The sequence below is a fragment of the Zosterops lateralis genome, assembly GCF_965231275.1.
Source record: "Zosterops lateralis genome assembly, chromosome: Z".
Taxonomy (NCBI): Eukaryota; Metazoa; Chordata; class Aves; order Passeriformes; family Zosteropidae; genus Zosterops; species Zosterops lateralis.
The window spans coordinates 78,306,689-78,334,261 of NC_139800.1; the positions used below are offsets into that span (position 1 = coordinate 78,306,689).

Below are 27,573 nucleotides of genomic sequence, written 5' to 3' on the forward strand. Positions count from 1 at the left end.
GGCTCTGGCAGGGAGCTGGCTTGCCTCACGCTTGCTTTTTTGTGTTTTGAGGCACTGGTCCCTGCTGCATCCTTGTCCCCTCCCTGTGCTGGCATCTTAGACCCACTGTCACTGAAGTGTGTCATCTGCAGCCTATTCCTTGTCCCTCTCTTTGGTCCCAGGCTGGGATTGCTGTGTGGGGAGATGATCTCATTAGGGCTAAAGGGAATGGGAGAGAAATCCATTCATTTCTTGGGACTGGATTATGCCATGCTCTAATTGCTGAAGCTCCCAGTGTTGAGTGTATAATTTAAGGGCATCCAGCTTAGGTCTGTTAGGCTTAGCACAGCTATTGACAGCATTTTCTTCTCGCCTATGGTGCCATTTTAAACTGCAGATGTTTTACTTAGGTGTGATTTGTATGTGATGTATTAATGACTTGATCTGCTTCAGGGAACTGTTTTCTCTTTCTCTGTGAGTGAAATACTATACCAAGAAGCATGAGGTTTTTTAATACTTGAAGTATTACTGAAGACTTCTAAGCTTGTGTGAGCGTGCTGAAACTTGTTTTATTTTGTGTTCCTAAAATAGGTTGAATAAAATTTTTATCAAATGTATTTTTAAAGTACATTAATGAAGGCCATTATATAGCTACAGTTGACAGGAACAGTAGCACCGCTTTGGTGGGATAAAACTTCTTCACGTAATACAACTGCAAAATTTCCATTTGGATCTGTTCTGCAACCTATAGTTGTATTTTGACTGTTGGCTTCTTTTTGACACTGAGATTTTCAAAATGCAGGACTTTGGCTGACTAAAGCTGATTGGCAACTTCAGTTTATTTTCTGTACTCTATAATATGGGCCTTCTTTTGTGTCTGGACTTGATTTTTGTGGAAAATGTTTAAATACTTATATAGTTCTGGTTTGTGGGTGGAAGTTATTCTACTTGGTAATGATTATCAGGTGATAGTGGATATAGGTTAATGCTGCTCTTGAGTAATGCAGCTCTGATGCCTGTTATAAAAACTGGGAGGCTGTATTATTCTCCAGAGCTGTGTACAAGGTTCGTGCTGAAAACTGCCTACACCTGGCTGGTCTGCATCTGACTTCTAGGATTATAATACTTCTTTTAGGCATACATTCTCTGTATTTAGAGAGAGATTCTCTTATTATTACTTTTTTAACCGTTGAAGCCATTCTTTTAAGAGTGTAGTTCAAAGTCAGATTTAATCAGTTGCTGCTGGGTGGGGACAGTGCTGCTTCCTTCTCTCTTTGCAGAGTGGGTGCTGGAGAGCAGCATTTCCCTGTCCCTCTGGCTCTGCTGGCGCTGCTTGTCCCCTGGCAGCTCTTTGCTGTTGTCTTGTGCAGCTGGGTGGTTTGCTCCAGCACAAGGGAGGCAAGTGGTGGTTGGGTGAAACTAAGTAACATGGGGCTGTGGCCCTCAGTAGTGTTCCAGAGTGAGAATTCAACCTCTTGCCCACTTGGATTTCACAAGCACTCTGTTTTTCAGCAGTTGTGTTTTGTTAGTTTTCGGTTCAGGTTGTCTGCTGTGCAGGAGGGGCTGTGTTACCACTGTAAGTCAGGCTCAGTCCCAGCATCTGCTTTCTGATTTCTGAGAATCGTTTAAAACCAACTTGCCTGCTGTAGGGATGATGTTTGCTGAGGTCTGGCCTCTGACCCGACGAGTGTTTCTCATGTTCCCTGGATGCTCACATTTGCCCCTGAGGATGTGTGGGCTTGTTCATTTAATGGCTTCGTAGGCTGTGCCCTGCACACTTTGTCACTCCTTGGCATGTCTAGTGTCACTAATATTCTCTTGTCTCTGAAGAGCTGGCTGTAACTGATACTAGTAGCCTAGATAGGCAGTGTTGCACTATCAACCCTGAATAATCTAGAGCTTCCTGACAGATGAATTACAGGCATAAAAATAAATTTCACAGGGTATCCACCACACAAGTTGCATCCAGTGGGATATGACAAGGCATGTAATGTGTTTGTTTTATGGAGTTGGAATTAGAAGTAGTTTAACTTCTTAAGAATGCTCAACAATTTTACATGGGTCTCGACCATACCTCTTTTAAATTTCTTCTTGTATTGAGGCTGAAGATGGTTAGAACAAATGTAATGGTTTTTATAGGAAATGAATCCTAATTCATTAATATAAGTACTTCTTTTTGCAAGAACTTCTTTTTGCAAGTACTTCTTTTTGAAAGAATGAAGGCAAAATATAACAGCAGCTCCAAGAGCAAGCTCTGGAAACCAGAGACCTCAGGACCTTGCACAGTAGTGAGAAATTCCCTGATCTCCAGGCAGGGAATGCAAGTTTGTGCTGGTGATCAGATTTGTACTTTCTGTGGCAGAGATATAAGCAGAGGTGCAAATTTCTGATATTTATATGCTAGGAATGTAGAATCAAGAGTGAGGATGATAGAAGCTCTATTGTTAAAGATGAATGTTTTTCTGAATAGGAAATATTCTATTTTAGCATGGAATTTTTTTTGATCCCCTCATACTGTTGTGTAATGTATTGGTCTCATTAGAGAATCCTGTGTAATGTCCACAGGATAGCAGAACAAGGACTGAGACTTAAGCACCCATCCTAATTGCAGTGAGCACACTGCACATCACATAGAACTTCACAAACAATGGAGTAGTGATGGTAGGAGAGCAGCTCAGGTGATGTGGCCCTTTCTGAATGCTAGCTTTGTGACAGAAGATGGATAAAACCTGTTTACTCAGCAGACTTCTTTAACAGACAAAACCCTAAAGTTTATTTGAACCAAGTCCTGAGGTGTAACAACATCAAGTGTTAAGAACCACTTTTTTCTGCCAGCTGCTGTAGTATCAGTGGGAGGGAGTGGGCAAGTTAGGTGCTGTTAAACAATTCTGTTTGATGCTGTCTCGGTTGTGGCATGTTTAAAGTAGTGCAAAGCACACACTGAATTTATAATTCATGCTTACAAATACTGTGTACTATTTCCTTCTACTAAATGTCTAAGTCTGCTTTAGCAAAATAGTATTTTAGACAGGCTCTTAAATTAGGAGAGCTTGTGTCTACTCTCTGAAGTCAAAATTTTATTTGTCATGGTACAGAGCAGTTGAAGGGGAAAGGATGATTTGCATAAGCTTTTATTTTCTGTTATATATAAACTGCCACTGTGACCTTATCTATAATTTTGCTTTTGTAAATTAAAAGTATTGACTAAGAAAAAGGAATTTCTTCTTTGGGCTGTGAATTAATAGCAAATTGCTTTAAAGAAATACCCAATACATACAGGTACTATGGTTTTTTTCATTCAGTTACGTTTATAAATGTAAAACATATAAAAGACCAAAAATCCGAAGTGTGGATCTTTCCAGGGGTATTGCGTAGTTTATATTTTACAATGTTTGCTAATAAAAGAAATGTCAGCAGAAATATTAGAACTTTTTCACTGTCCCTTCAAGTGGAGGTATGATTTCACAAGCCAGAATGTAGTCTGTGGTCTTTCATTTTGGTTAAAAGCTGTAAGGGTACTATACTCTTGAGACAAAAAAAAAAAAATGAACTAGGAATTTATTTATCAACTGTATTAGATCTTAGAAATGGAAGTCATTAAGATTTTGGCCTCTTCTATACAAATTAATGTGATTACGTCTTGCTTATAAATAATTTGAACTGTTTCTCTCTCTTAAAAGGTGGCTTTAATGAGTCACAGCTTCCATTTTAGTAAATTGTTCATGGGACAGGCAAGCTCAGGAACAACTGGGTTAAACCAAGAGATTATTTGAAAAATCTAGGGCATGTGCTCTCTGTTCACTTGATTAGTTTTCATAATTCATCCTTGTTTCCACAGCAAAGAGCAGCCTAATGCACGCAAACAAGAAACATTTTTCTTGCTTTGGTGCTCCTTCATCTCTGTAATTTTACCAGAGAAAGTAAGTGAAATGGGGGAACAGATTGTGTGTGAATGTTTGGAACAAATCTTGATTTGCTTAGTGAAAATTCATGGGATCAGGGAGCCAGGTGCTATTTGGGGATGTCTGTCTGTGACTCTGCTTCAGTTCTTTTCTGTTTGACTACAGGTGCATGAAGAACAGAGGAGATATTTCCGCTTGTCAGAGATGATGTGGAGAGACTCGTTGTGAGTAACTGACATGTGTTTTCTAAAAAGCCCAAAATGCTAATGTGGGAATTTAATCTTTATTTTTTTATTCTCTAAATTAGAACAGTTGTGCCATTTGTCTAACAGTTTCATTTGGGTTTGGAAAGCTCTGAGTGTTGAGCCCTTCATGGGAACCGTGGACAAAGCTCATGGTTGAAGGAAGGAGCTGGAGGAGCAGAGCAATGGGTGGTTTCAAAAGTGATTCACCACAATGTTTTACTTGTCTGTAGTGGTCATTCTACCAAATTTACTGTTTTGAAAGTAAAAGTTGACTGATGAAAGTGTTCTAAATAGCAGTAAAACCCCTGATATGGTGGATATGGGGAACCTTTAGCAGGGTTACCTTGTTACTTACAGACACTTAATCTGCATGTCAGGTTCTTAACACTTTATTGTCCTTGTCCAGTTTTGGATTGCAAGTTTGCTGTATCTATCATAAAGATGATAGGAATATAGCAGTCAGGAGAAGCTTTCCTGAAAGTTTTCAGTTCTTGTCTGCTGGAATAAACAGTATTCTAGGATCAAGCAGCTAAACCACACTCCCAAAATATTACAGGAAAGAAAGAACCTCCATGATGGAATATAACTGTACCAAAATAAGTACTCAAAGGATTTGCTTTTGTGGGGCCAAGGTCATTTTTAGAGAGCACAATTAGGTGATGCAATGTCTTATTTTTCAGATGGATTCCATAAAAATGCTGTGCTTTTAGGGCTGTAGGCTCCTCAGCCAGCTCATTCCTTTGGAGTAATTAGTCCCAGTGTTTCCCTTTTTTTTTGCCAGATTTCCAGTAACAGTTGTGAATTAAAACAGCATGTTATTTCAGGATTTTCCGTGATAGTCTTTGTGCTTCTTTTTTTTTTTGGTGTAAGTATAATATGAGTAATGTGGTCTAGAGTGCTTTCTTTTAAACCGTAAACTTTGATACTCTGGAGCTGCTGCTTTGTTCTTATGATAATTATCTAAGAGAATAGTGCCTCTGTGGACAACTTTAGTGCTTTTCTTGGCAAGGAAGAGCTCAAGTTAGAAGAACTGCTCTTACCTCAGGCACCTTGATTTCTCATTTTTCTGATGTTTGTAGCATTAAAACTACACAATGAATTTTTTCTTTGTTCTTAAATTGAAGAAAAATCCTTTTATTACAATAGACTAGTAATTGCTTCAACTCCTAGGTAGAAACCAGTTTGGGTTTGTACACTCGATTTGCCTTTCTTGTTACCAAGATCTAAAAGAAAAGTTAAATGGTTTTTAGACTTCCCTGTTCCTGGAGCCTTTCGGATATTCATAGATATGGTTTTGTGATTTCTTTAGTTACTAGTTAAAAAAAGTCACTATTGCTTAATGTCCTCATTTTGGTTTGGCATCTAGGCAAATAGTGCCTAATTTGAAAGCCTCTCTTGCTTTCACTCAAGAGAAAATCAGCTTAAAGATAATGTTGGCTTGTAGTCATTTTCACTTGGCTTCTTCCAGCTCTGCTTGCTGGTTCAGGAAAGCTGTGTGAGGATTTCTTTATAACAATCTCCTGGCCAGATGCTGGATTCTTTATGAAGCAGCAGGAGAAATCCTTGTTCTGATCCAGCTGACTTACCCAGGAGATAGTGTTGTTTGGTTTGCTCTGTTTTGTTGAATGTAACAGAATATGTCTCTTGTGGACAAAGTAAGTGAAGTCTTAGCTGCAGTTGGCTGAGTATCAATGGCAATATGCAATAATCTTCATTATTTCAATATTTTAAAAATAAGGTCTCTTTAATATTACCCGCTTAATAAAATTGGAACTTGATTGATTTTTTTTTTTATTAAACAAGAAATTTAGGTATAAATGTTCCAACTCTATATTCCTTGAAGTGTTTTTATGGTGGTGCTACAGTTATTGAAAATACATACATTTTTCCTGGAGCTTATTTACAGATGTTGACTATATTTTAGTGATGTCATTTTCAGAAAAGACTTTTTGTAAAATAGGCAGCAGTTATTTTGTGGGGATAACATTTAATTTGTACAGATGTTTCCTGTTCAGGACATTTCAGTTGCACAGCAGTCAGCTTTTCATGGTCTTCAGCACTGGGCTGGGTCAGGTTGTGCTCTGAAACTTGGGGCAGATGAGGCTCACAGCCAATGACACCCACCATGAAGAGTGTTTTGGGATTTGTCTACTTTAGTACTCCTCAGTGTCAGCATTAGTAGCTACAATAATATGTAAAACCTAATTTATTCTATTAGGTCTTACAGCATCATTACAAGGGTGAATGTGTGTAAAATATAATGGGATAAGTTGAGAATTGAAATTAGTTTTTGATGCAGGATGGAGCTGAAGGAACTGATTCCTTTTCCAGTTCTGCATGATCATAACCTTTATGGCTTTAACCTTTATGCTGGGATGTCTTGAGAGGTATTTATCAAGTTTGTGGGCTGTATAATGGAAATTGCAATTTGCCTGTTGCCATTGTTCTTTTTGTGATTGTTACTGTGTACTTGATGTGTAAAATTTCTGGTGAAAAATGGAAAAACATTTCACTTTTTGAATGCTCAAACAGCAGGTTTTAAAGGGCTTGAAATATATACTGCAACTGAGTCCATAAAGTTAAAAAATAGCTTTGCTAATAATGAACAAATGTACAATAAAATCTTTTTCATTTTCATGTAGTATTGACTCCTAAACTCATAAACTCCAGAAATATTAATTCTTAAGTGTAGTGGATAATATTAAACATGAAGTTCAACCAAAAGGCAGAGATGCACAGAATTCCCGGTGCTGATTTTTTTTCTGGACAGCCTCAATGAGGGTGCCTTGTTCTGCTTGACATCTGACCATATCTGAGTGAGTCTAATTTCTACAAGAGTAAAAGGTACTTGAGCTATGCCCTTGGTAGACAGTATATCAGGGGTGCATGTGACAAGCTGGACACTGAAGGGACATGCTGTATCTGAGCTATTCAGTTTCCTCATGAATGAGCTAATTAATATGTTCTGTTGGCCTTTCCTCTCTGTAACCATGTAAAGTTTTATGCTCTTAAAATAATTGACAGTCAGCAGCTGGTTTCATACCAGGATTTTTTTTTCACTTGGTAGTGAGGAAAAGGTGTGAGATCCAAAAGTCATGGTCCTGCTGTCTTTGTGGAGACAATGCAGGTTTTTCTTTCACTTTGCTGGATTTCTTACGCACAGGGGGTTTTTTTATTACATGCATTGCTTATCTAATCAACCTTTTGTCAGCAGAGTTTATTTCATCACTGTGGATTTATTAAGTGTAGGTGATGATGAATGAGCTTTAATATGCTGAAGTTGTAGCCACAGGTGACTTATATCAGGGAGAAGCTTTATGAGGGTTGGAAAGTGCAGATGAAATGCAAGTCCTTTACAGAATACTGAAGAGATGGGAAATCTCTAAGTTCATAAACATTTTAAGAACACTTTTAAATTAAATTGATTACATACTTTTGGGTCAGCTAATAATAATTTGTTCAATTTTACCATAGGTATATGAACTTAAATTTGGTTCACTACACAAATCCAAGCATGAAAAAGTTGATCATCTGACTCAAAATTCAGAAGAATATTTCATTTAAAACAGTATTTTAATTCACATACCTCAGCATTGTAAAAATTCTGCTTTCTGCTACTTTATGTTCAGTGCAGTGGTTTAAGTCTGTCCTTGCACAGAGCCCTGGCCTGAGGTCATCTGCTGCTTGTAGAAATGGGGGAGTTTGAGGTGAGGTGTTGGTGGGAAGAGCTTCTGTCCCTGCTCTGTCTGAGGCTGCAGAAGGCTGAGCTGTTCACTTAGACACAAGGCAGAGGATGGAAGCAGTGTCACCTTCTAGACCATTAATATGGACAGAAAAGCTCATTTGGAACAGGTTTAGAAGTAATGTACAAAGAGAGGAGGGCCTCAGATGACTTGTAGCAGACACGAGTTAGTGGGTTAAAATTTCTCTAAAAGTGTGTTCCATCTACATATTGTCCTACATTTCCCTTAATGTATTAGCAGACAGATCTGCTTTTAAACTTAAGTTACATGAATCTTTTTGTAAAATGTAACCCTGTTTGCTTTGAAATTTTACAGTGACTCTGGTGTTGTCAGACTTGTCCCTCTTGGAGTTCAGTTTAGGAATTGGCCCCTAACTGCCAAGACAAGGATTGACTTGAGAGCCAAGATGCCAGTGCACTTAGGCAGTGAAATAATCCTTGGGAGCACAGAAGCACAGCTGTGTTCCTGCAAATGTTATGCAGGGGTTGGAATTGCTGAATGGTTTTGAGCTTATAGATTAGATTTCATTAAGTCTGTAGAAGAGTTTTCCTTTATCCAAGTTAACAGCACAAGAGGTTTATTTTACTGCCGTACAATGTCTTACTAAAGGTTGAAGTGGCTATGCAGTGAAGCAGTTTGTATTCTGATTTGGTGCAGGTGTCCTTCTGAGTTGTTTTGGGAAGTGTTTTAGGATGGTGGGGGCAAGGCAATAGATCTTCTGGAGCTTTACTCTCTGCACATTGGTAATGTGTCCTTTGCTGGGTTGCCTCCTGCTTGCCAGGGTGTATTTTTCACAAGCCAGGTGTTTGTGCTGCTTTAGCAGTGCTCTGTGTGCTGTACAAGCTAATTTTGCAGTAGCATGGTTTACATAAAGCAAGAACTACATGCACTGATTTTAAATATGGTTTTGTATTATGGAGTTCATTGTAGTGAATCCTGTTCCATTAGTCTCACTTCCATTTTAGTGCATGTGGCTTACCTGAAATTCACTGCTTGTAAATGGCATTTCAGGAAGTCTGAACTGATCCAACACATGCTTACTCTGCCTTCAGCTGAATTTTGATTAACTCTTTAGTGCAATATGAAGAGCCTTGGGTTTTTGTATTAACAAAGCTTCATTAAAATTTAATCTTCGGACAGCTTATTAAAAATTGCTTTCCCTTCAAGGAGCCAAACTATTTTGTTGTTGATTTTATTTATTTATTTTTTTTTAGTAATAAGGAACAGTATTGTAGTGTTTAGTTAAAGAGAAAAATCCATGAGAAAATTTTTAAATGTTGTCTGATACCCTCTTTAATCCTCACTCCTAAGCAGCCCTGACAAAACAGATGTTGCATGTGGGTGTTTGCAGCTGGATCAGAATAGCCTCTGATGGAAAGGCCTGAGTCTCTGCTGTTACTGTGCCAGCAGAGTGCTCTGCTGTCATCTTGCACCCCTCATCGTAGTTTTGGTGGCTTTTTGATCAGAGATTACCAAGTTTTTGTAGTGGGATTGTGAGAGGCAGAGTGTTACCTTAACAATTGCTGCATAATTGCACTTTTAATGCTGTGCCTGTGCTGTGCCACCCTGGAGCTCCCAGTTCCTGCTGTAAGAGCTTGTGGATTGTCTGGTGATCTGTGGAAAATCAACTCGAGTGGCTAAGTGATAGGTGCCATATCTCATCACTCTGACTGCTGAGTGCCACGTGCCATTGCCAGCTTGGTGTTGATTGGGAGGAGAAATTATTGTTCCTTCTTCTTCTTTTCTGGTGCTTTGTGAGTTATGGCTCCCATGGAAGAGAACAGACGTGTTTGTTGGATGCTTTGCCAAAGGTTGATCTAATAGAGGGGGAAAAGTGTTGGAAAACCAGCAAAGCTGAGCCCTGAAGGGCCTCAGAAAGCAGCTTTTCTTGTTGGATGTGGTGAGAGAAGCAGGAGTGTTGGATGGATGTGCTGTAGATTAATTGTCTCTTCAGCCAAGGCAGGAGGACAGTTGAGTAGTTTCAAAGACTAGAAATATGGGGCTTGTCAGAAGCCAGAACAATTTAATTTTGCGAAAGATGGATTTTACCTCATTAGATAACAAGGCAGAAAAGGCTGCATCTTGAAGATGTAGAAGAAGTTTGAAAAAATGGTTGTCTATTTCTCAGTAACTCTTTATATCTGCAGCATACACTTCTCGAAGAGGGCTTTTTCCCAGTTTATCCTAACTGATGACATAAATTGATAAAAATAATTTAGTAATATAAGTGCATTTGTTTAAGGCCCTTGCTGGTCTGAATGTGTAAGTTTTTTTAGAGAAACAGCACCCTTCATGTTTCCTATGTCTTCACTTCCATGCCAAGGGACAGGATCCTGCAAACAAAACACTCTTTCTTCAGTGCTCCCAGCAAACAAATCACCAGTCAGGCAAAACTGCACGTCCCTAGTGATGTGCTACTGCAGGCAAGATAAAAGGCATAAATAAAGATCTGTCCAAAACTCGAGGTAGCATGTGGGTAGAAAAGAAGAAATGAGATTATTATTTTGATATAAATACTGTAATTTTCACCCAAGGCTTTATAATATTAAAATGTCTGAGAACGTAGTTCAGCTTTTGAATTGCATTTTAATTCTTGATGCTTTGTTGGCAAAGAGAAAAGCTAGTGAAGTTTAGCAGTTTGGTTTTTTTTTTCTTTTTTGTAGTACAGAATATTCTCATTGTCTGGAATGCTTTGTGGTGACAAAAATGACTTAATATTGATTTTAATTGGAAAGTAATTCAGTTCTTAACATGTTTTTGATAAAAAATGAGATAAGTGTATCCTTGTGAAGGGAACAATTCCCATTTTTTTTACAAGTACATTTTAGATATTAGAAATTTGTGATTAGATGTGATTCTTTGTTTTAGAATGTCTCATCTGCTTTGTGGATTTCTGTGATGCAGGTTTTTTGGAAACCACAAGACTTAATTTATTATAGTAAACAGGAGTTGTACTCCTCAGATCTTCAGCAGTCGTTTAATGCAGAGTTGATCATTTTAACCCAACAGAAATTCCAGCAACCTTATTTCAGTGTCTTTTCTTGAAATGAAATCTTCACTTAAAACATAATTGTTCCTTTATAACATGAACATAGATGCTATAGCATTGTTTATATTAACTTGTGCTGTACTTTGCACACCCATAATGGTAGTTTGGCTGATCTGGTTAATTTATGTTGGAGTGACTGGATTCATTCTTCCAAAGAAACAAGAAAAATAAATATTTTTTGTAGTGCAATATGTTTCTGTAAAAAATTTTTGAGATCCATACTCAAATATAAATATCCTGATTAGTTTTCATGCATTTTTCAGTTGAATAGGGACATCATACTTAAATGGAAAATTAGGATTTTTTTAGGAAAATTAAGATTAGGGGTCTTAAGTTTATGATGAAATGTGCTGCTGGCACAATAGTTTCTGACACTACTTTGTTAAGGAACTTTACATCTTGACATCCTGTCAGAAACAATAGTTTTGATTTAGTGTTTGTCTGAGAAAGTGACAGGGATCCATCATATGCCTTTCTTCACCACTATATAAAATCAAACAGTCTGGTTATGAGTGTTCAGTAAGTTGGTAGGATTTATTTGCCTTTATAGGTGATTGAAAATATTACTCTGCAGCAAAAGGATTTTCTGTTAATGTCATTTAAGACCTCCACTCTTTTTCCCTTTGGATTGCTAATGGCATTTTAAACCTTTTATTTAACTAGATTAATATAACTGTTTTGAGCATTCATCTTAAGAATAAATGCTCAATTATTTCTGTTCCAAGGCGGTTATTGACATTAAGCAACCTTCTTTTAGCAAGTTTAGACTGAAGAAATCTTAATAGTTTCTGTAGTTTCATTGACTGATTCTGTGTACTTCTGTCTCAGTCTCAAGAGATAATTCATGGGACAACAGTTTAAATTACTGAAGTTATGTTTTGGCAGTAGCTAAATCAGTCTTGAAGAGTGACCAAACTCATTGGTATGCTGCTTGCTGCTTCCGGGGGCATTTTTCCTTATATGTTTGATCTTGGAGTAGAAGCAACAGATATTTCTTTTTCCGTTTTTTTATTTTTTTCCCAAAATAGGCATACAAGTGCCTTTTGTCCGCTAGATGCATTTATGGTGACTTGAGCATATTCAGTGTCAAGTTTCACTTTTCAGACTTGCACTGTAAGTGCACACAAGCTCTTAGCAGTGTTTTAGTTACATTTCTGCTTAGAGGGAAAAATGGCTCTTTAATGAATAATTCTGTGAAACTCTGAAGAAAAGTGTTTTAAAAGCTTTTCTTACAGCAGAGTTATTATGTATGTGTTCTTTTCCATCTCTGAAAGCTTCCAGTCTCTAGTAATCCCAACCAGTACCTACTCAGTCCAATTTCCTTCAAGTTATTCTTTTATACTTCATTTTCTTTAGCAGTCAGCTCTGTGTTCATAGCAGTGATGTTACAAGTACTTTCAGACCTCACTAGGTTCATGATTTTGTCCTTTGTTCCCAGGCATGTGCACTTCAATACTTTATAATTCCATTATTATTCAAAATGTGAATGTTGGCATTGTCATGTGAAGCATTTTTTAATATATTCATGTAAGAATTAAAATTAGAAGATAAAGAACTAGAAAAAAATTCAGTGATTTTTTTATTTTTAAGGAGATGATGAACTTCTTACCTTATTTATTGGACTTTTTTTTTTTTTTTTTACATCTGGTCTCAGTATGGTGTGTGTGACAGTGTTTATGCTTGTTAAGGGAGAAAAGATTTCTTAATCTCAGTGGAAGAATTAACCTCTTCAGTAAAATGTTTTTCTCCAGTGAGTGCTTTTAGCTCTCCAAATTACCTCTGTTTTTAACCAACCACTAAAATGACCTAAGGATTAGTAGAGTAATACTCACAGCTTTAGTGTGGACTTGCATTAAAATAAAATATCTGTAATTTTTTTAGAGATTGGCTAGGTAAAAATAATGCTTTATTTGTGATGGAATATATGATAGAAAAGCAAAAGTTCCTCTTCTGTGACTAGAAATTAATATGCAGGCTTAATGAATATATTGACACCTGACACAGTTGTATTCCTGTTAATTATTATTTTTTTCATGAAGAAAGAATAGTGGTTCAAAGCAGAAACATTCTCTTGCATGTTTAAAAGCTGGGTTTTGGGTTTGGTTTGGGTATGTTTCTGGGTTAAATGCAGTTCAGTTTCCTCTGGACATGGCTGTGGGTCTCGCCTTCTGTCCAAGTGCAGCTTTAGTGTGGTTTGTAAGCTGGTGCCTTTTGCACATGAACTGTTTGCAACCTGAACTTTATGTGGGGAGCAAGAGATGTGGATCTAAAATAGCTCATATTTCAATTGAAGGAGGTCAACTGCTGCTTTTAATGGGATAGGTGAGCGTGCAAACTGCTCTGGCTGCTTGGAAGGTCTGGCTGGCTTGTAGGATTTTCAACATACTGTAAGCAGATTTTTTTCTGGAAAGCTCTGACTTTGGAAGGTTCTCCATCTGATGACACCTGTTAGCAGTGTAGCATAATCTCATGCTGATTGTCTCTTTCCCTTTTGTTTCCTCTCTCTGTCTCCTGTCACTTGGGTGGATTATAGTTGCTCTCCTGATGAGAGGTGGCTTGAGGATTATGAGTAATTGTTTCCCTGCTCCATTTGCTGTTTATTTGAATGCATCAAGTTAAAAAGAAGGACTTTAACCAAAGCAACTTTATGCTTATGGTAAGGTGCTTTAAAGTCCTCTAAAATAATCTACTCACACAGTGTGCATAGCATTGTCCCTTTGAGAGTATGATATTTGTTTGTCTGCATGTAATTTATCGATTATGACTGTATATTTAAACTGTGTGTATCACTTTGGGGTACAGATTGGTATAGTTGTTAAATTGATAATGTGCAAAACATTCAAAAATTACCCCTGTTGTTTAAAAAATGAATCATTGTAATATGCAGTTTATTCTGCCATAGCTAGCAGTTGGTCATCTAAATGAACACTTTTGAAATAAAAGTTGTAATCCTGAAAAGCAGCAATGCTGTCTAAATTATTTACTCCCATAAAATTGTTTTGGTGCTAAATTGAGCTCTAATCAATGTCCCTCAATTTAGTCAAAATTAAAGAATTACATTATCTGCTATTCATAAAGGGAATGGGAAAAAATAAATAGAACTTTTCTTTGGGTGTGTCTGATCTGTTTTGTTTGATTTTGCTGTTAACAGAAATGGCCTAATTTTGGAAAGAGAAGTGTCCCTTTCTTCACAGTTACCCAATAGTTTGGTACTTCCTACATTTAAAACAAAGGAAAGGAGTTGCACCCCACCCCATAACAACTGAAAGATGCATATATTTTTGCCTTATTTGAACAGAAACACCACCCACACCTGAACATGAAACCCCCTTGCACTATAAAACTCAACCAATCAAAACCCTCCTACATGTACATTCCACTCTGTTTTTTATGCAAGGAGTGTTCTGTCTGTGTATGTTCCTGTGTGCAGCTTGGTAATACATTTCCCATTATTCCATTGTCATTGGACGTCTGGGATGTCTCTGATTCAGGTTGCAGCTCACTTGGATGCAAAATCAGACGTATCTTGGAAAATAATCACACAGAGACTGTGCTGGAGGGATTGTCTTGCCTTGTGTTCACTGTATGGGGACATCAGTTTTGCATCCGAAACTGATCTGTTTTAATGAGCTGCACTGTAAGCTTACTAATGCTCTTAAGGACATCTTGTAATAATGAGAAGTGTTGGGTTATATTTGCATTAATGTCTTGTCCTTGAGAATGAAAGTTGAAGCAACTATTAAGTTTTCATGTGATCTTCAGAGGTATTACACAGGTATCCTGCAGGACCAGCAAAGGTTGTTCAGGGAAACAGCTCAGTTTTTCAAACAGTGTGTTCTACAGCCTGGTGACTTCCAATCCCATAAATAAACACATACTGAAATCCAGGCAGCAGTCTGATTCCTGTGGATAATAGCAAATTTATAATTTGAAGATAGCAATGCACTGTTTAAACATCCATGTCTGTCACAGAAAACCTTCAGCTATAACTACTGCTGTTCTGCCTTGTCACAATATTGTATGTATATTTATGCCTGACCTTCCCATGGCATTGCTGAAACTTGAGCATCTTGCTAATCCCCTTCCATTTTCCCAAGCTATGTTATCACATTCAGCTCCGTCATATTGGATTCCAAACGTTTTCAGCATGCAACTACCCTGTTCCAAATTCCTGAATTCTGCTTTCATTCTTCTGCTCCAGCTCACCTGTTACAGGGTGGGTGGATCCAAGCTGACAGTCGGGGAGGTGGTGGTGGATCAACCAAGGACCCGGGAGGAAACTTAATTTGAAAGGAATGCGTTAAATCTTCAGATGGTCTCGTTGTGCTCCTGTTGTCCCCAAGAGCACAGAGGTCATGTATCAACAAGTCAGCAAGTCCCTCAGAAGCCCAGCTGGACGAGGAGCAAAGCCGTGTTTGCTGTTGCTTAAATTGATGTGACTTGAGTGAGTCAGAGCAATGTGGGAATGAAGCAGAGCATGACAGCTGAAGCAGAGGAGTTTGCAGGCTTTGCAAAGCTGCTCTCTCCCGGCTGAGGCAGCATCTTTGCCTTTGTCTGGGTTCCTCTTTGCTCTCACAGCCAGGTTTTTTCCTCTCTTGGTCTGTGTCCCGGTAATTGGAGCATTGATGTGACTCTATTCAGTTGTTTTCAGATAATTAGAGCTCAGCCCATACAGTAAAGTACATGGTTGTCTGTGTTGGGCTTTGCTCAGGGCCTTTGCCAGGACATCCCTGGTCTGTCATTGGGAACCGGAAATCCTTTTTCATTGCTGGTCTGCAGTGGGGTGTGGCAAAAACTTCAGCTCATGAGGAGTAATTATGTGATGCTGCTGGCTTGATGTGCAATGGGAGCCACCACCCCTCTGCTGTACATGCTTCAGGAGTAATGAGCAGTGATGCTGGAGAACAGGGATGGCCTTGTTCTCCAGCCAGTTAACTGGGTTAGAAAACTGATGCAGAACTTGGGAGCAAAGGGAGGGAGAAGGGTAAATGAACTTGAATCACATCGCTGGAATTTGCTGTGAAAAAGAATTTGTGCATTCAACACCAGAAAGCTAAGGCTCAATAATTTTAGTTAATTGTACTTCTGCCCTTTGGATTGTGTAGGCTTTCGTCAGATTAGAGTCCTGAAGTAAAAGCTTAGTCACACTGTGCCTTGTGTGTTGTTCTAGGGTATTGATAAAAAACAATTATAAATAGGCTGCTTATCTGCAAATTCTGTATTTAATTATTTTACACTCAGGTGCCTGATACAATGACCGACAATTCTGAAAAACTTAAATATTTATTGAATGTAATTAACTAAAATATTTAGCAGTTCTCAAATAAGTCTTTTCCTTTTAATAAATCAGTCTTTGATTAGTGCCATCTGCACACCCCTTTTCCCCCAGCAAAAAAACCCCAACAAGAAACAACAAACCCTGAATGGACATTTATTTCAAGATCCAGCAAAAATTTGTCATGTTTTAGAAATTTCTCCCCAGCAGCTGCTTTTTGGACAGCAAAGTGTTGGTAGTTTGCTTATATTTCTACTTTAGTGAAAGACTCAAACAGAAGGAGGTATTGTTTGTGCATGTTGTTGCTTGATTCAGGATATGAGCCAGAACTTAAGTTCACAGAAATTTGATGAGGAGCATTAAAGAAAGAACAGTCTTCTGTAACAGTGTTTATGTAAAACTCCTGGGTTAATAGTTGCTGTAACTGTTGGTTTCCCTGCAGAGGTTTATTATTCATGGAACAGTTTTTATTTCAGTGTTTACAGAAACTCTTGTGGCAAATGTTCATCTTATCTTAAGCTACCAACTGCATTTTGTTTTGATTTCAGTACTGACCCTACTGAATAAATATCTGGTTTACTTCCCTCCCTTCCTGCTTTCCTCCCTTCCTAATCTGATTGCTCTATCCTGTGCTTTTGGAGTGGACTATGTTTGTCTCAGCAGAGATTTCCCATCTATCCCTTGAATCAATCTTGCCTTCTTTTTATGTTTTCAGTATATGCTGTTCAAAGGCCTCCACAGCTTTTAGAATATTAGTGTCATGAAAGTACTGAGTTCCTTTGAGATTGCCTTTGAATCTCTAGACACCAACGCTGCTTTCAGGACAAGGTTTGATATTTAGAATCAGCGTTCCAAGTGACTGAAGAAATGCTTTGGTAAATTGCAGAAATCTACTCAATTCCAGTTCTAAATGTCTGTAGATACATGGGGAGGCAGGAGCAGTTCAGGCATGACTGATGTTAGTGCATAGCTTTTTAAAAAAACATTGTATTAACAGTTAGTTATGTGGGATTATGGCATTGCATTTTCCTGGCAACACTTTGTGTAATGTGCAGCAAGACTTTGTTCAGGTGGTTGCAGTCACATTCTGCCTGGTCTGAGCTACTCTCATGATTCTCTTGAAGTATTATTGTGCAACTTTGCTGCTATATTAGATATTTCAGAGGTTCTTGTAAAAATCTTTCAGGCAAGTAAGATACTATTTGCTTGTGATGAAAATCATATTTTGTATTTCTTGTGGTGTGTGTATGCCCTCCTACGTATTATCATTCTGTCTTATGTGGGCAAAATTGTAATTTCAGCGTCTCCAGAAAATGCAACTGCCAAAGTTCAGAATGAGTAAAAGATACTGTACTTGGGAGAACACGTCAAAGCAAAGCTTTGATTAATGTAAGTTTTGTTTTGTTTAGAGATCTGGGAGATGATTATACCATGAGACACGTTCTGCAGAGAACTGAGTAAACATGGCTGAAAGAATATGCAGAGGTTTGTGGGAAGATGTGATGAGCAAGTGGGCATGTAAATAGATATCCCTGTGCTTCAGCTGTCTTATGTTGTATCTGCTGTTTGTACATTAGTGCCTGAGCGTTGTCTTGGGTTTGATTCCTACACCAAGCTTCCAATTTTTTTTTTAAAAAAATATGGTTAAATTTTGTAGTTCAAAGTTAGAGTGTAAAGTTATACCTAGAAAGGTATAATTTATATATATAATTAGATGTATATAATTTTAATCTACACAGAAATACCTACTTTCTGTGTCAGAGCTTGTCTAAGATTGGAGAACTACTAAATGTTTGTCTTGGGAGGGATTGTGCAGTATCAGTTGACACACTTTGGAGTCAGTTATCCACTTTGTAAATGTTATTTCATACCTAGTTCTATGCCTTCTTTCTTCCTTCTCTGAAGCTTTTTCTGCTTCAGAAACTGTTTGTAGAAATTTGACATCTAGAAGCAGTTTTATATTGCAGGCATAGGGTGGAAATGATCAAAAATTCCTTGAAGTCATAGCTTTAATCCATCTTCCCTTGTGTTTTTTATCAGTACGGTGTTAATTGCATAGATTCAGACATAAGACAGGAGGAAAGGGGGTTTAAAGTTGTTTTTGTGTAACTCTGTGTGTGTCCCACTACAGTACTAAGGATGCTTTGGTAGTGAGAGGTGAGGTGGAGAAGTTTGATTGCTGGCCTTGTGAGTGCTGGAGTCATGTATAGAGCACTGGCTACAAACCACTTCTGTTTTAAACTGCTTTTCTCACTTTGCTTCAGTGAATCTGTGTTGTAATAAACAGTTGTTGAAAAGCTGCTGCTGGTGGGATAGCTGCAGCATGTTACATGAAGGTATTTCCTCTCTTTCGTGTGGTTGGTATTTTTTTTTTTTTTTTTTTTTTTTTTTTTTTTTTTTTTTTTTTTTTTTTTTTTTTTCCGCCAAACATCTGGTAGTTTCATGTGAGGCTTTCTCTTTATTGTGTTAGAGGACTGGTGAATAAGGACCCCACATTTACCATGCTTTTTGTGACACTATGTACTCTCAATGTATTTCTTCTTTTTTTCCCATGGTGTTAAGTCCAATCTGAAAGTCAGTTCTTGTACAGAAGCCATTCCACAAGTTTTCTCATCCTTTTCACTCTCTGCCTGTCCCAGTTCTTTGCTGCAGCAAAGATGGGGCAAAGGGCAGAATAGCTCATGTCTCACACTAGGTAATGTTTGGGAGGAGTGCTGTGTTTGTCGGGAGGTGTCATAGAATATCCTGAGTTGGAAGTGGCCTCTAAGAATCATCAAATCCATCTCCTGGGTAGGACGGGCATAGGAACTTTGAGGCTGGGTACAAACTTGTCCAAGGTACTTAATCAGAGCTATGATGTTGTACAGACCTACCAAAGCTTAACAAGAGGAGTATTTTTCGCTGGTTTCATAGTTAAAGTGAGGTTTCTGTTTGTGCTTTTTTTTTTTTTTCCATTTAAAACGGGAATGTATTAAAATATTTGTCTTGTTGAGTAATTCTTGTGAGTACCAGAAGGTGGCATAACTGGTTTTTGTAAAAGCGTTCTGATTGCAAGAAATGCACACGATGCTGCTGCACTGATTTTACAGCTATCAGTGAAATTTTGATCTAAAGGAAGCTGGATCAGCTTAGACCTTAGCATTTAGAAGAGTTATTTAAAAGTATACCCATCTGCCTTTTTTTTTTTTTTTTTTTTTTTTTTTTTTTTAACTGTGAAACCCTTGTGTGCTGGTTTTTATAGGTAAAGTTTTTGGAGGTGGAAGTAGTTTGCCTGAAAATGCAGGAGGGAAGAAAGGGGTCATCCAGTACGTGTGCAGTGAAATTCTATCCTGAGCTGTTTTTCAGAATCCCAGCTTCCCATGAACACATGGTTTAAATAGTTTGCTTTGTCAATTTGCAAAATGAGACCAATTCCTGTTTATTTCAAGTTCTTCAGCAAGCTTTATAAAAGAATAAATTATTGATATGGTAACATATAAATGCTAGTTTTGCATGGCAGCACTTCCAACCACAGGCAGATTTTTTAGGTGTACCAACATTGTTAGAAGCAGTATGTGAAAAGAGTGTGCAAAAAAGACCATTGACCCTTTTAATGACAATCTTTTTTCAGATAATATGTATCTTGTTCTAGATTAGTCTTTGTGCAGTGTTGCCCTGCATTTATTGACAGGTTGATGTAAGAAGGTGTTAGATACCACCTTGCTTGATGCTGTTCTTATTAGTCTGTCTCTGGAGCAGTCATCTCCACCACGGTGGATGATCAAAAAGCAGTTAAATACACTTTAAATGGAAGTATTGTTGCCATTCAGAGTTATGGAGGGACTCACTCCTAGAGCGAATGCACTGGACATGATGGACAAAGTTTTGGGTGTCAGTGCAGGGGTGCCCTGTGCCAGACACAGCTGGGGTTGATTTTACATTAAACCCCCTTTTGTTTAGAATACTTATATAATTGGTGTAGGACAACCCTGAGAAGTTTGAAGGAATGAGGTGCCTGGGATTTTTTCTCTTTCCTTCAGCTCCCTCTGGCAGACAAAGCCCCGAATTACAACTACTTTACTTACAACTATTTCAGAGAAGGGCTTGTCCCGGTTCAAAGTTATCACGGTTGTTTGGCGTTCTCTACGTATACTTCAAAAGGATATTTTCAGCTGTAGAAAAGGATGTTACTGCAGCTGCAGAAGGTGCTGAAATACAGATATTTCTTAGTTTAGCTGACTCTTGCACTGTGTCTTCGTGCATCACAGCTGTGCAATGTCATTTCACCCTAAGGACCTCTACACCATGCGCAAATACCGATTTTTAAATATTTTTTTTCCTAATGTGGTCTCTCCTGAGCCTGCTGTGATTCACTAGAGCAGCATAGATTTGAACGATGTGACTGTTTTGCATAGGAGCCTGGAGTTATTTGCAGAATTCAGACCCATTTTTTCCTGACCAAGTGAAGTGGGTGGAATGAAGTGGTGCAGCTGAGCTGGTGGTGGCTGTCACTGGGCTGAGCCTCCCACCCACCTCTCTGCAGTCTTCTCCTCCTCTGAGCTTCACTGATTTATTTTCAGTTCTCTGTTTCTGAAGGGGGGTTTGCCAGGTGAAGGATGTGGCCACATGTGCAAAGATGTGGAAGACTGTCAGGATTTTTGTGGAGTGCTGGTAAAATGACCTGTAGAAGCTGCTACGTGGACATTGGTGAAAGCACTGAACTGAACTTTTGAATAGGAGTCAGATGTCTGAAGTGTTATGAAAGAAATGGTTATAATCTAATGACTTTAAAGTATTTGATTTAAGTAGTTAACAGTTTTTAAAAATGCAAGTAAGATTGCCATTCTTTCATGGGCCTTTCTAAAATCAGCTTGTACTTTCCTTGCTAAGTACAATTATTTTATGCAAAGCAGCATGTCCTCATTTGATCCTAAATTATCCAGATTGCCACTAAATAGGGGTATTGCAATCGCAGAGTTCTTCCACTCTGCTAAGTGAATATCTTAAAACTTTAAATCTGCTTCTGGAAATGAATTAATATCTTGTATATTTGCCCAACATAACAAATTTGAAATAACTAACTGGAATCTTTCAAAACTTTCATAGGAAATATGGGATTTTCCTTAAATTTACCTTCTCAGAGTTGCTTAGAGGAAAGCAGTTTGTAGTTTTCTGTCTATAATTTAATTATTACACAGGAGTTTTGACATTTAGTGATTTAGAAGTCAAACATAGTGGTGTATTTCAGAGAAATGAAGCCAGTTCATACGAAGAATTGTTTGTGTGATCATGTTTTTTTTGTCCTCTGGAAAAATCTAAACTTAAGCAAGGTGTGCATTTTGAAAGTTGCAAATGTTTTTTAAATGTTGATGACCGCTAAGATGGGGCTAATTCTGTGGAATGAACACACTCATTGATTGTACAATGAAGATTTAGTACAAGACTTTTCTCTGCACTGCCTGTTCAGCTGTTCTGGTTTTGGTACTAATTTCACCTGCTCTCATGGCAATTATTTAAAATTATCTGTGGTCCTGAAATTCCTTTTCTACTGTAGAGAAATTATACTTTCTTTTTTTATTTTTCTCTCACTGGATGTGAGAAATTACCAACTAGCAATAAACAATTAACATTAGCGACAAATTCGAAATTGAACCTTTTGCTGCTTAAGACTTTCACTTGTCCCTGTGTGAAGGCAAGCTGAACTTTAAGGTCAAATTGCTGTCGTAAAAATTAGTATGTAATATGCATGAGAGTATCTGATGGCAGGTAATTAAATTGATTGCATCTGGGTGTCTTTTTTGTGACTCCTTGAAGGAATCCAGCCAGCTGCAGTGCAGTGGCCGTGGGCAGCAAAGGTGCAGCAGTTTCAAGTCTCCTGGAAGAAGCACGTCTGCAGTTTTTATGACTCCCCACAATGATTTCTGACAACCTGCACTTGGAGCATCAGCATCTTTCTTGAAGTCGTTTCAATATCATTCTCTGTTTTCCTGAGGGATTCTGGCCCTTGGATAGACATGTCAGGAGTGTCCACGGTGGAGATTTTGTGAGTTGTGGATTGGAGGCATCAGAGGTGACAATGCAGTAGGAATTCCTGTGTTTAGGAAAGGTTTGTATTTTTGGCTTTTAATGGAACTGAGCCATTACAGAAGCACACAGGAGCAGTGATCAAGGGCTTTGTTATTGTCTCCCTGTGCCTGCTCTTCTGCTCTTTTCACCAGGGACACCTTCTGTAGGCGTGCAGGACCACAAAAACACTCCAGTGGATAAAGACAGTAAGAGAAAGTGAATGGATAAAGACAGTAAGAAATTAGAGAATGCAAGAGGACTAACGCATTCCATGTAAATAACGCAAGAATGAAAGAAAAAAACTATGATCTTTAAGAATATTTTCAAAAAACTTTACCCAGCACATGACTCCTGTAGTCTGCAGTTTGCTGTCTGTGGTGCAGAAAATACCGAAGTTGTTCATGGCTAGTGCTCAGTCCTGGCTTCTGTTCCGTTACTAAATTGTTTAATATATTTGCAGCATTTGAGTCTGATGTGTAAATGTGTTTAGGTATACTTTACTAAAATAAATTGAGCAGCCAATAGACTGTAACAGCTGTGGAGAAGTTGTTTAGAAATAAGTTCTTTGTAGTTCACAGTTTGACCTAATAAAAATAACTGTTGCTTCAGACAATTATCTTCAGCAGAGTCAATCTGGTTGCTGTGACTGTGGATTCAGTTTTCTGTGTTGATTTATTAAATATAATCACCTGGAGAAGATAAGCCAAGTTCTCTGAATAAATTGATGCTAATTCAGAAACATTTCTTTGTGGTGTGTTGTCAGTAGATACATTGACTTAGATCAAAAAATTGGAAACTTTCATTAGCTCACTTTGATTTTACTTCCTACTGAGTGTTTCAAGCTTATTTTACCTAATAACTTTTACATAACAATAATTTACCCAAGCAAAGCTGATTTTTTTTAATATAATATAGCTTGTAAATAAGTTAACAGTGCATCTTGATAAATCTTACCCCAAATTTAGAAAAATCTCTCTTCAAAAATATACACAAGAAACTGCAAGGCAACCATAAGTGGCACAAAATAAAACCCGCTTTCATGGTAAGAAACACACACATCAGAATATTCGAAACATTTCTGAGACTAATTACCAAATATACCTGAGATAGGCTTTAATAATTTAATAAATGAATGCTTCCAAAACTTAGGAGTTGAATACTGCAGTGAATACTGCAGGGACTGAATTTCTGCATTTCTTGTCTCCCTTTTTTGGCAAGTTTTTGGGAACCTGACTTTAGGTTTAAGCAAAATTATTTTACTTAAATAGTTTTTAAAATAGCTGATTGTGATATTATAGGAAATGACCTGAGGTTTTTTGAATGTTTGCTGTTGTTAAATAATTTCAGAAGTTTCAAACTTAGACTATCAGACTTTTTTTTTTTTTTTTTTTTTCCATTTATGAATGATGCAAAGATCAAACAAAGGGTTATGGGCATTGAAGAATGTGTGAGATGGAGAAACTAGTTTCTCAGCATGATTCCTTCTCATCATCTCTGGTTTGTTGAAGAACATGTACTAACTTTGGTAGTCTCAAAATCATGTGAAAATTTGAATCTCTCCTGTCTGAGGTGTGTGGAAAGGAAGGGGAAGTGGCTGTGTCAGATGCAGGGTAATGTGTATTTGTCAAATATATATAGAAATAATGTGTGTCTACATATATAGTGTATATGTATGTGTATATATATATATATACACATGCTATATACACAATCCCTTATATATATATATAGTATGCATATGTATATTTATGTATAATAATTTTCACTGAAATTATGCATCCTAAGATGTTACTGCAGCAATTTCCTCATTTATACAGGAAAAAATGCTGAGTGAGTGGATAGAAAACTGTAGCACTTCTTGGTAAACACATAGGACATGCCCTGACTGCTTAACTTAATATTTAAACATTTGGGAATTTTTTTTTTTCCTATTTGAGAAAGGGCCCCACGATTGCTGTAGAGACAGGAACCTTTGCTGCTTACAGCATTTTGACAGCAGGAGGGGTTGGCTGCAAACCCAGTTCATCTCACTGCTTTATGATTTACGGTTGTTCCTTGTTCCATGAGCAGTCAGCCCAGTTTAAAAGAATTAAATATATTTGATAGTAACTACTTTGTAAGCATCTCTGATGCATTTATCAGGTCACATGCACCTTGATGTCTACACACAACTGCTTCTAAAAGCTGCTGTAACTTACATCTGATGTCTAAAGGCTTTTTTTACCCCCAATTATAAAAAACAATTTAAGACAACATAGCAGGTATCAAGTTAAAGTACAGGCATAATTGTCAGAACTGTCTTTGGCAGTTTTAAGCTAATTTCTTAATGAAATAAAAAAAAAATGCAAAGACTGTTTCTTAGTAAGATCTTTGATGTTTCTAGAAAAGTTGCAATTTCAGTAAAAGCATTGCCAGGTGCATATTGCCAATCTTTTTATGTACTTCAGTATTTGGGGAATGTTACAGTGTTGCTGTGAGAGGACTGCAAATGCGACTGCAGTGGTTTCCTTTGGATTCCTCCTTAGACAAAGGTGTTTTCCCTTCATATGAATTTTGGAATATTTTGATGATATATGGTCAAAGAAATTGTATTAATTAACTGACTTGTATATAGGGCAGTACTGTCAACACCGTGTTTTAATTATTCTCTTCCAGTAATTGGAACAGCTGCAGTTTAATAGACTGAAAAGCCAGAGGTAGAGGCATGAGAAGCACCCATGCGAAGTGGAAAGAGCTAAATAAGAAAGCCAATTAAATTATCACATGGTCAGTTTTTTAGGGAACCTGCAGAGAATTGTTACACATCCTTATTTTTTCTTCTTCAGTTTCTAGACTTGTGCCTTTGCAGCCACATTTAAATTGCTGAAATGATTTTGATATTGAAATGATTACTGTATTTGAGCTCCATGCCTTTGGGAATGCTTTACTGGATTTTGGGGGTTCTGCTTTATTTTCTTCTGTATCAAAATACTTTCATGTAGTGTAGGATTCATCAGCTCAGCAGGCTGGTGGTTTGAAGATACAGAAAAGATGAGAGCAATTCCTCCCTGTGTGAAACTGATTTTCTACCTTCAGTTTGAAGCAAGGTCTGCTAGTGCTAATATCATGAAACAGGGATTTTATCATATTAAAAAATGTGCATTTTAAAATGGAAACATGCTTTCGTATCAATGAATTTTTAGAACACAAGTGTAGGGGAAAAGAGTCTTAGAAGTTTGAATATGTTTACTGGTCTTAGCATTACTATTTTAAGATATTTTTCTTGTTGTTGAGTTCGGCATCTTTTCTTATATGAACACTACATCAGTAGGAAATAGTTTGTGACACAAGTATTAAGACCTTTCTGTTGTCTAGATGTAAATGGGAGATGTACATTATACAGTCACTGTGGCTTTGACTGTTTTTCTTTCTGGAAAGCTTAAGCAACCTGAGGTTCTGGAAGTGAGAAGACTTTTCAGGTCATTCTAGAAAGGGTTTGGAGGGCTTGAGAAAGTTATGATACAGCATAACCCTACTTTTCACCTAGTGGAAAGTTCATCTGACTCCTAAGAGATGGATAAAAGGAGAGTGGTAAGTAGCCTGTTAAAGTGGAACAGCGATTTTTTTAAACATAGCAAATCACTTGATTGAGCAAGTTTTTTTTTCAGTTTTTAACAGTTTAAGAACTAAGGAAAGAGTTAAACTCATTATCCGTGCAAACTGATGAAAATCCAGCAATATCTGTAGAAGTTGACTTTTATTCTGCATTGTTTTTGTACAAAAATTTAGGTGGCATTCAAAGGCTAAGAATAAATAGTTTCAGACTAGTATATGTTTATATTGCCTGGGCTCTGATACAGCTTTCTGCTTGTGCTTTTTTCTTGTTTTTGAAGGACTGTGAAAGTAAGTCTTATGGGAAATGGTTTAAAAGTTTTGTTGGAAGTACAGATGCCCCAGAAATGTGAAGACAGTGGGCTGTAAGAGGACAATGTGTTGAGATTTGGTATGTGCAGCAACGCGTCGCAGCAGCTTAGCATTCAAGTTGCACAAAGGAAGGAAGAGGATATCCCCAGAAAAGGAAGAGAGTCACAAGGGACATGGTTTTAGCTGTATTCATCCTCTGAAGGTCAGGGAGAGCTTGCAGAAGAAAAGATGCTGTGATCAGTGCCCTGGCAAGGGGGCTCTGTGTGTGATTTGGTCATGTGCTTGCTGAGTGTGATGCTGTGCTGTCTGCTCTTCCCATCTGGGGCAAAATTTTGCTTGTTGGTCAATAGTGAAGCAGGATGTAGATGCAGGGATGGAGGAAGAGGGTTAGGAAATACTTTCCTCTCTTAACACAAACACTTTCCAGTGTTTCTTCTCTTTGTGGGATCAGAGCTGTGCTGCTGTTCAGCCCCAAGCAGTAGCTTCTGGCCTTGCTTAACATCTCAGGTCTGTAAAATGGCACCTTGGGATCTTGCCTTTGGTGGCATTATTTACTTTTTTTCTTCTTATGGCACCTGTTCCTTTCCTTTATGGGTGAGTTTTGTGCAGAAGTTTGTGATACTCTGTCAGTTACTTTCTGTGCTCACTGCAGCTTTGGAAACATGAGCATGGAGATAGTTCCTTAAACCCCAAATCCTTTCTCATCTTTGGTACACAGAGTAAAGGATGTGTGGAGGACTTGGGTAATAAGTAGAATATAACTTCAAGCAAGTCATAAATAGTAGATGCTTTTAATTTTGAGTTAAAATGTGCTTGTGAGAAAACTACAGAAAACAAGCCCTTTGAATGGTCCCAAAATTGTGTTTAATCTGCACAGTTATCATGGAATTTTCAGCATTTAGGAGTTTTAAACTTAAAGCATGTCTCCAGTTTGTGTGCCAAGTTGGTATGTTTTCAGAGCACTTGTCTGGAAATAGCTTTTCTCAGCAAGGAGGATTCTGCACAGAGCTGTAATACTGCTTTTGGCCCTCAGAATCCTTCATTAGAGGATGAGTGGCAAAGCTCTGTAATAAGAGAACAGAAAATGCATATTCAGTGGATGGAATGCACTCCAGGAGATCAGTTTACTTTTCCCATATTTTTAAATGTGCAGCTAAGCTGTTATCTTGAAGTCCTAATTAAAGTACCAGAATTATATACTGAAATGTTCTATTGTCTTAGGGATAGTTTATGTAAAGCATAAAATACATAATAATAGTGTTTTCCTTGTGAGTATGCAACCAATATGTGACTGTCAGGAAGAAAATGGGATTTGATTTATGGTTTTTTCCTTATGTGCAGATAGGTGATTCATTTCTCACATGGTTGTTCTTTAGCAAGTGAGAAGCATTTCCCTATTTTTAGAGTACCTGGCACTGCTATTTCTTCAATT

General features: G+C 37.7%; 1 protein-coding gene across 10 annotated transcripts in view; it reads left to right on the forward strand.

Moving 5' to 3' along the window:
* The window catches only part of LOC310922792 (kelch-like protein 13), an 81,247-nt gene that overhangs the window by 13,400 nt on the left and 40,274 nt on the right, over positions 1-27,573 (forward strand). For 9 of the 10 annotated variants that reach the window (XM_083883626.1, XM_083883619.1, XM_083883618.1 and 6 more), the window contains one exon: positions 4,047-4,105. The exons of the other annotated variant lie outside the window; for it this stretch is intronic. In XM_083883626.1, the coding sequence (XP_083739752.1) occupies positions 4,086-4,105 (20 nt within the window). In that variant the 5' untranslated portion in view covers positions 4,047-4,085. The remainder of the gene's footprint in view (positions 1-4,046; positions 4,106-27,573) is intronic. 10 annotated transcript variants of the gene reach the window in all.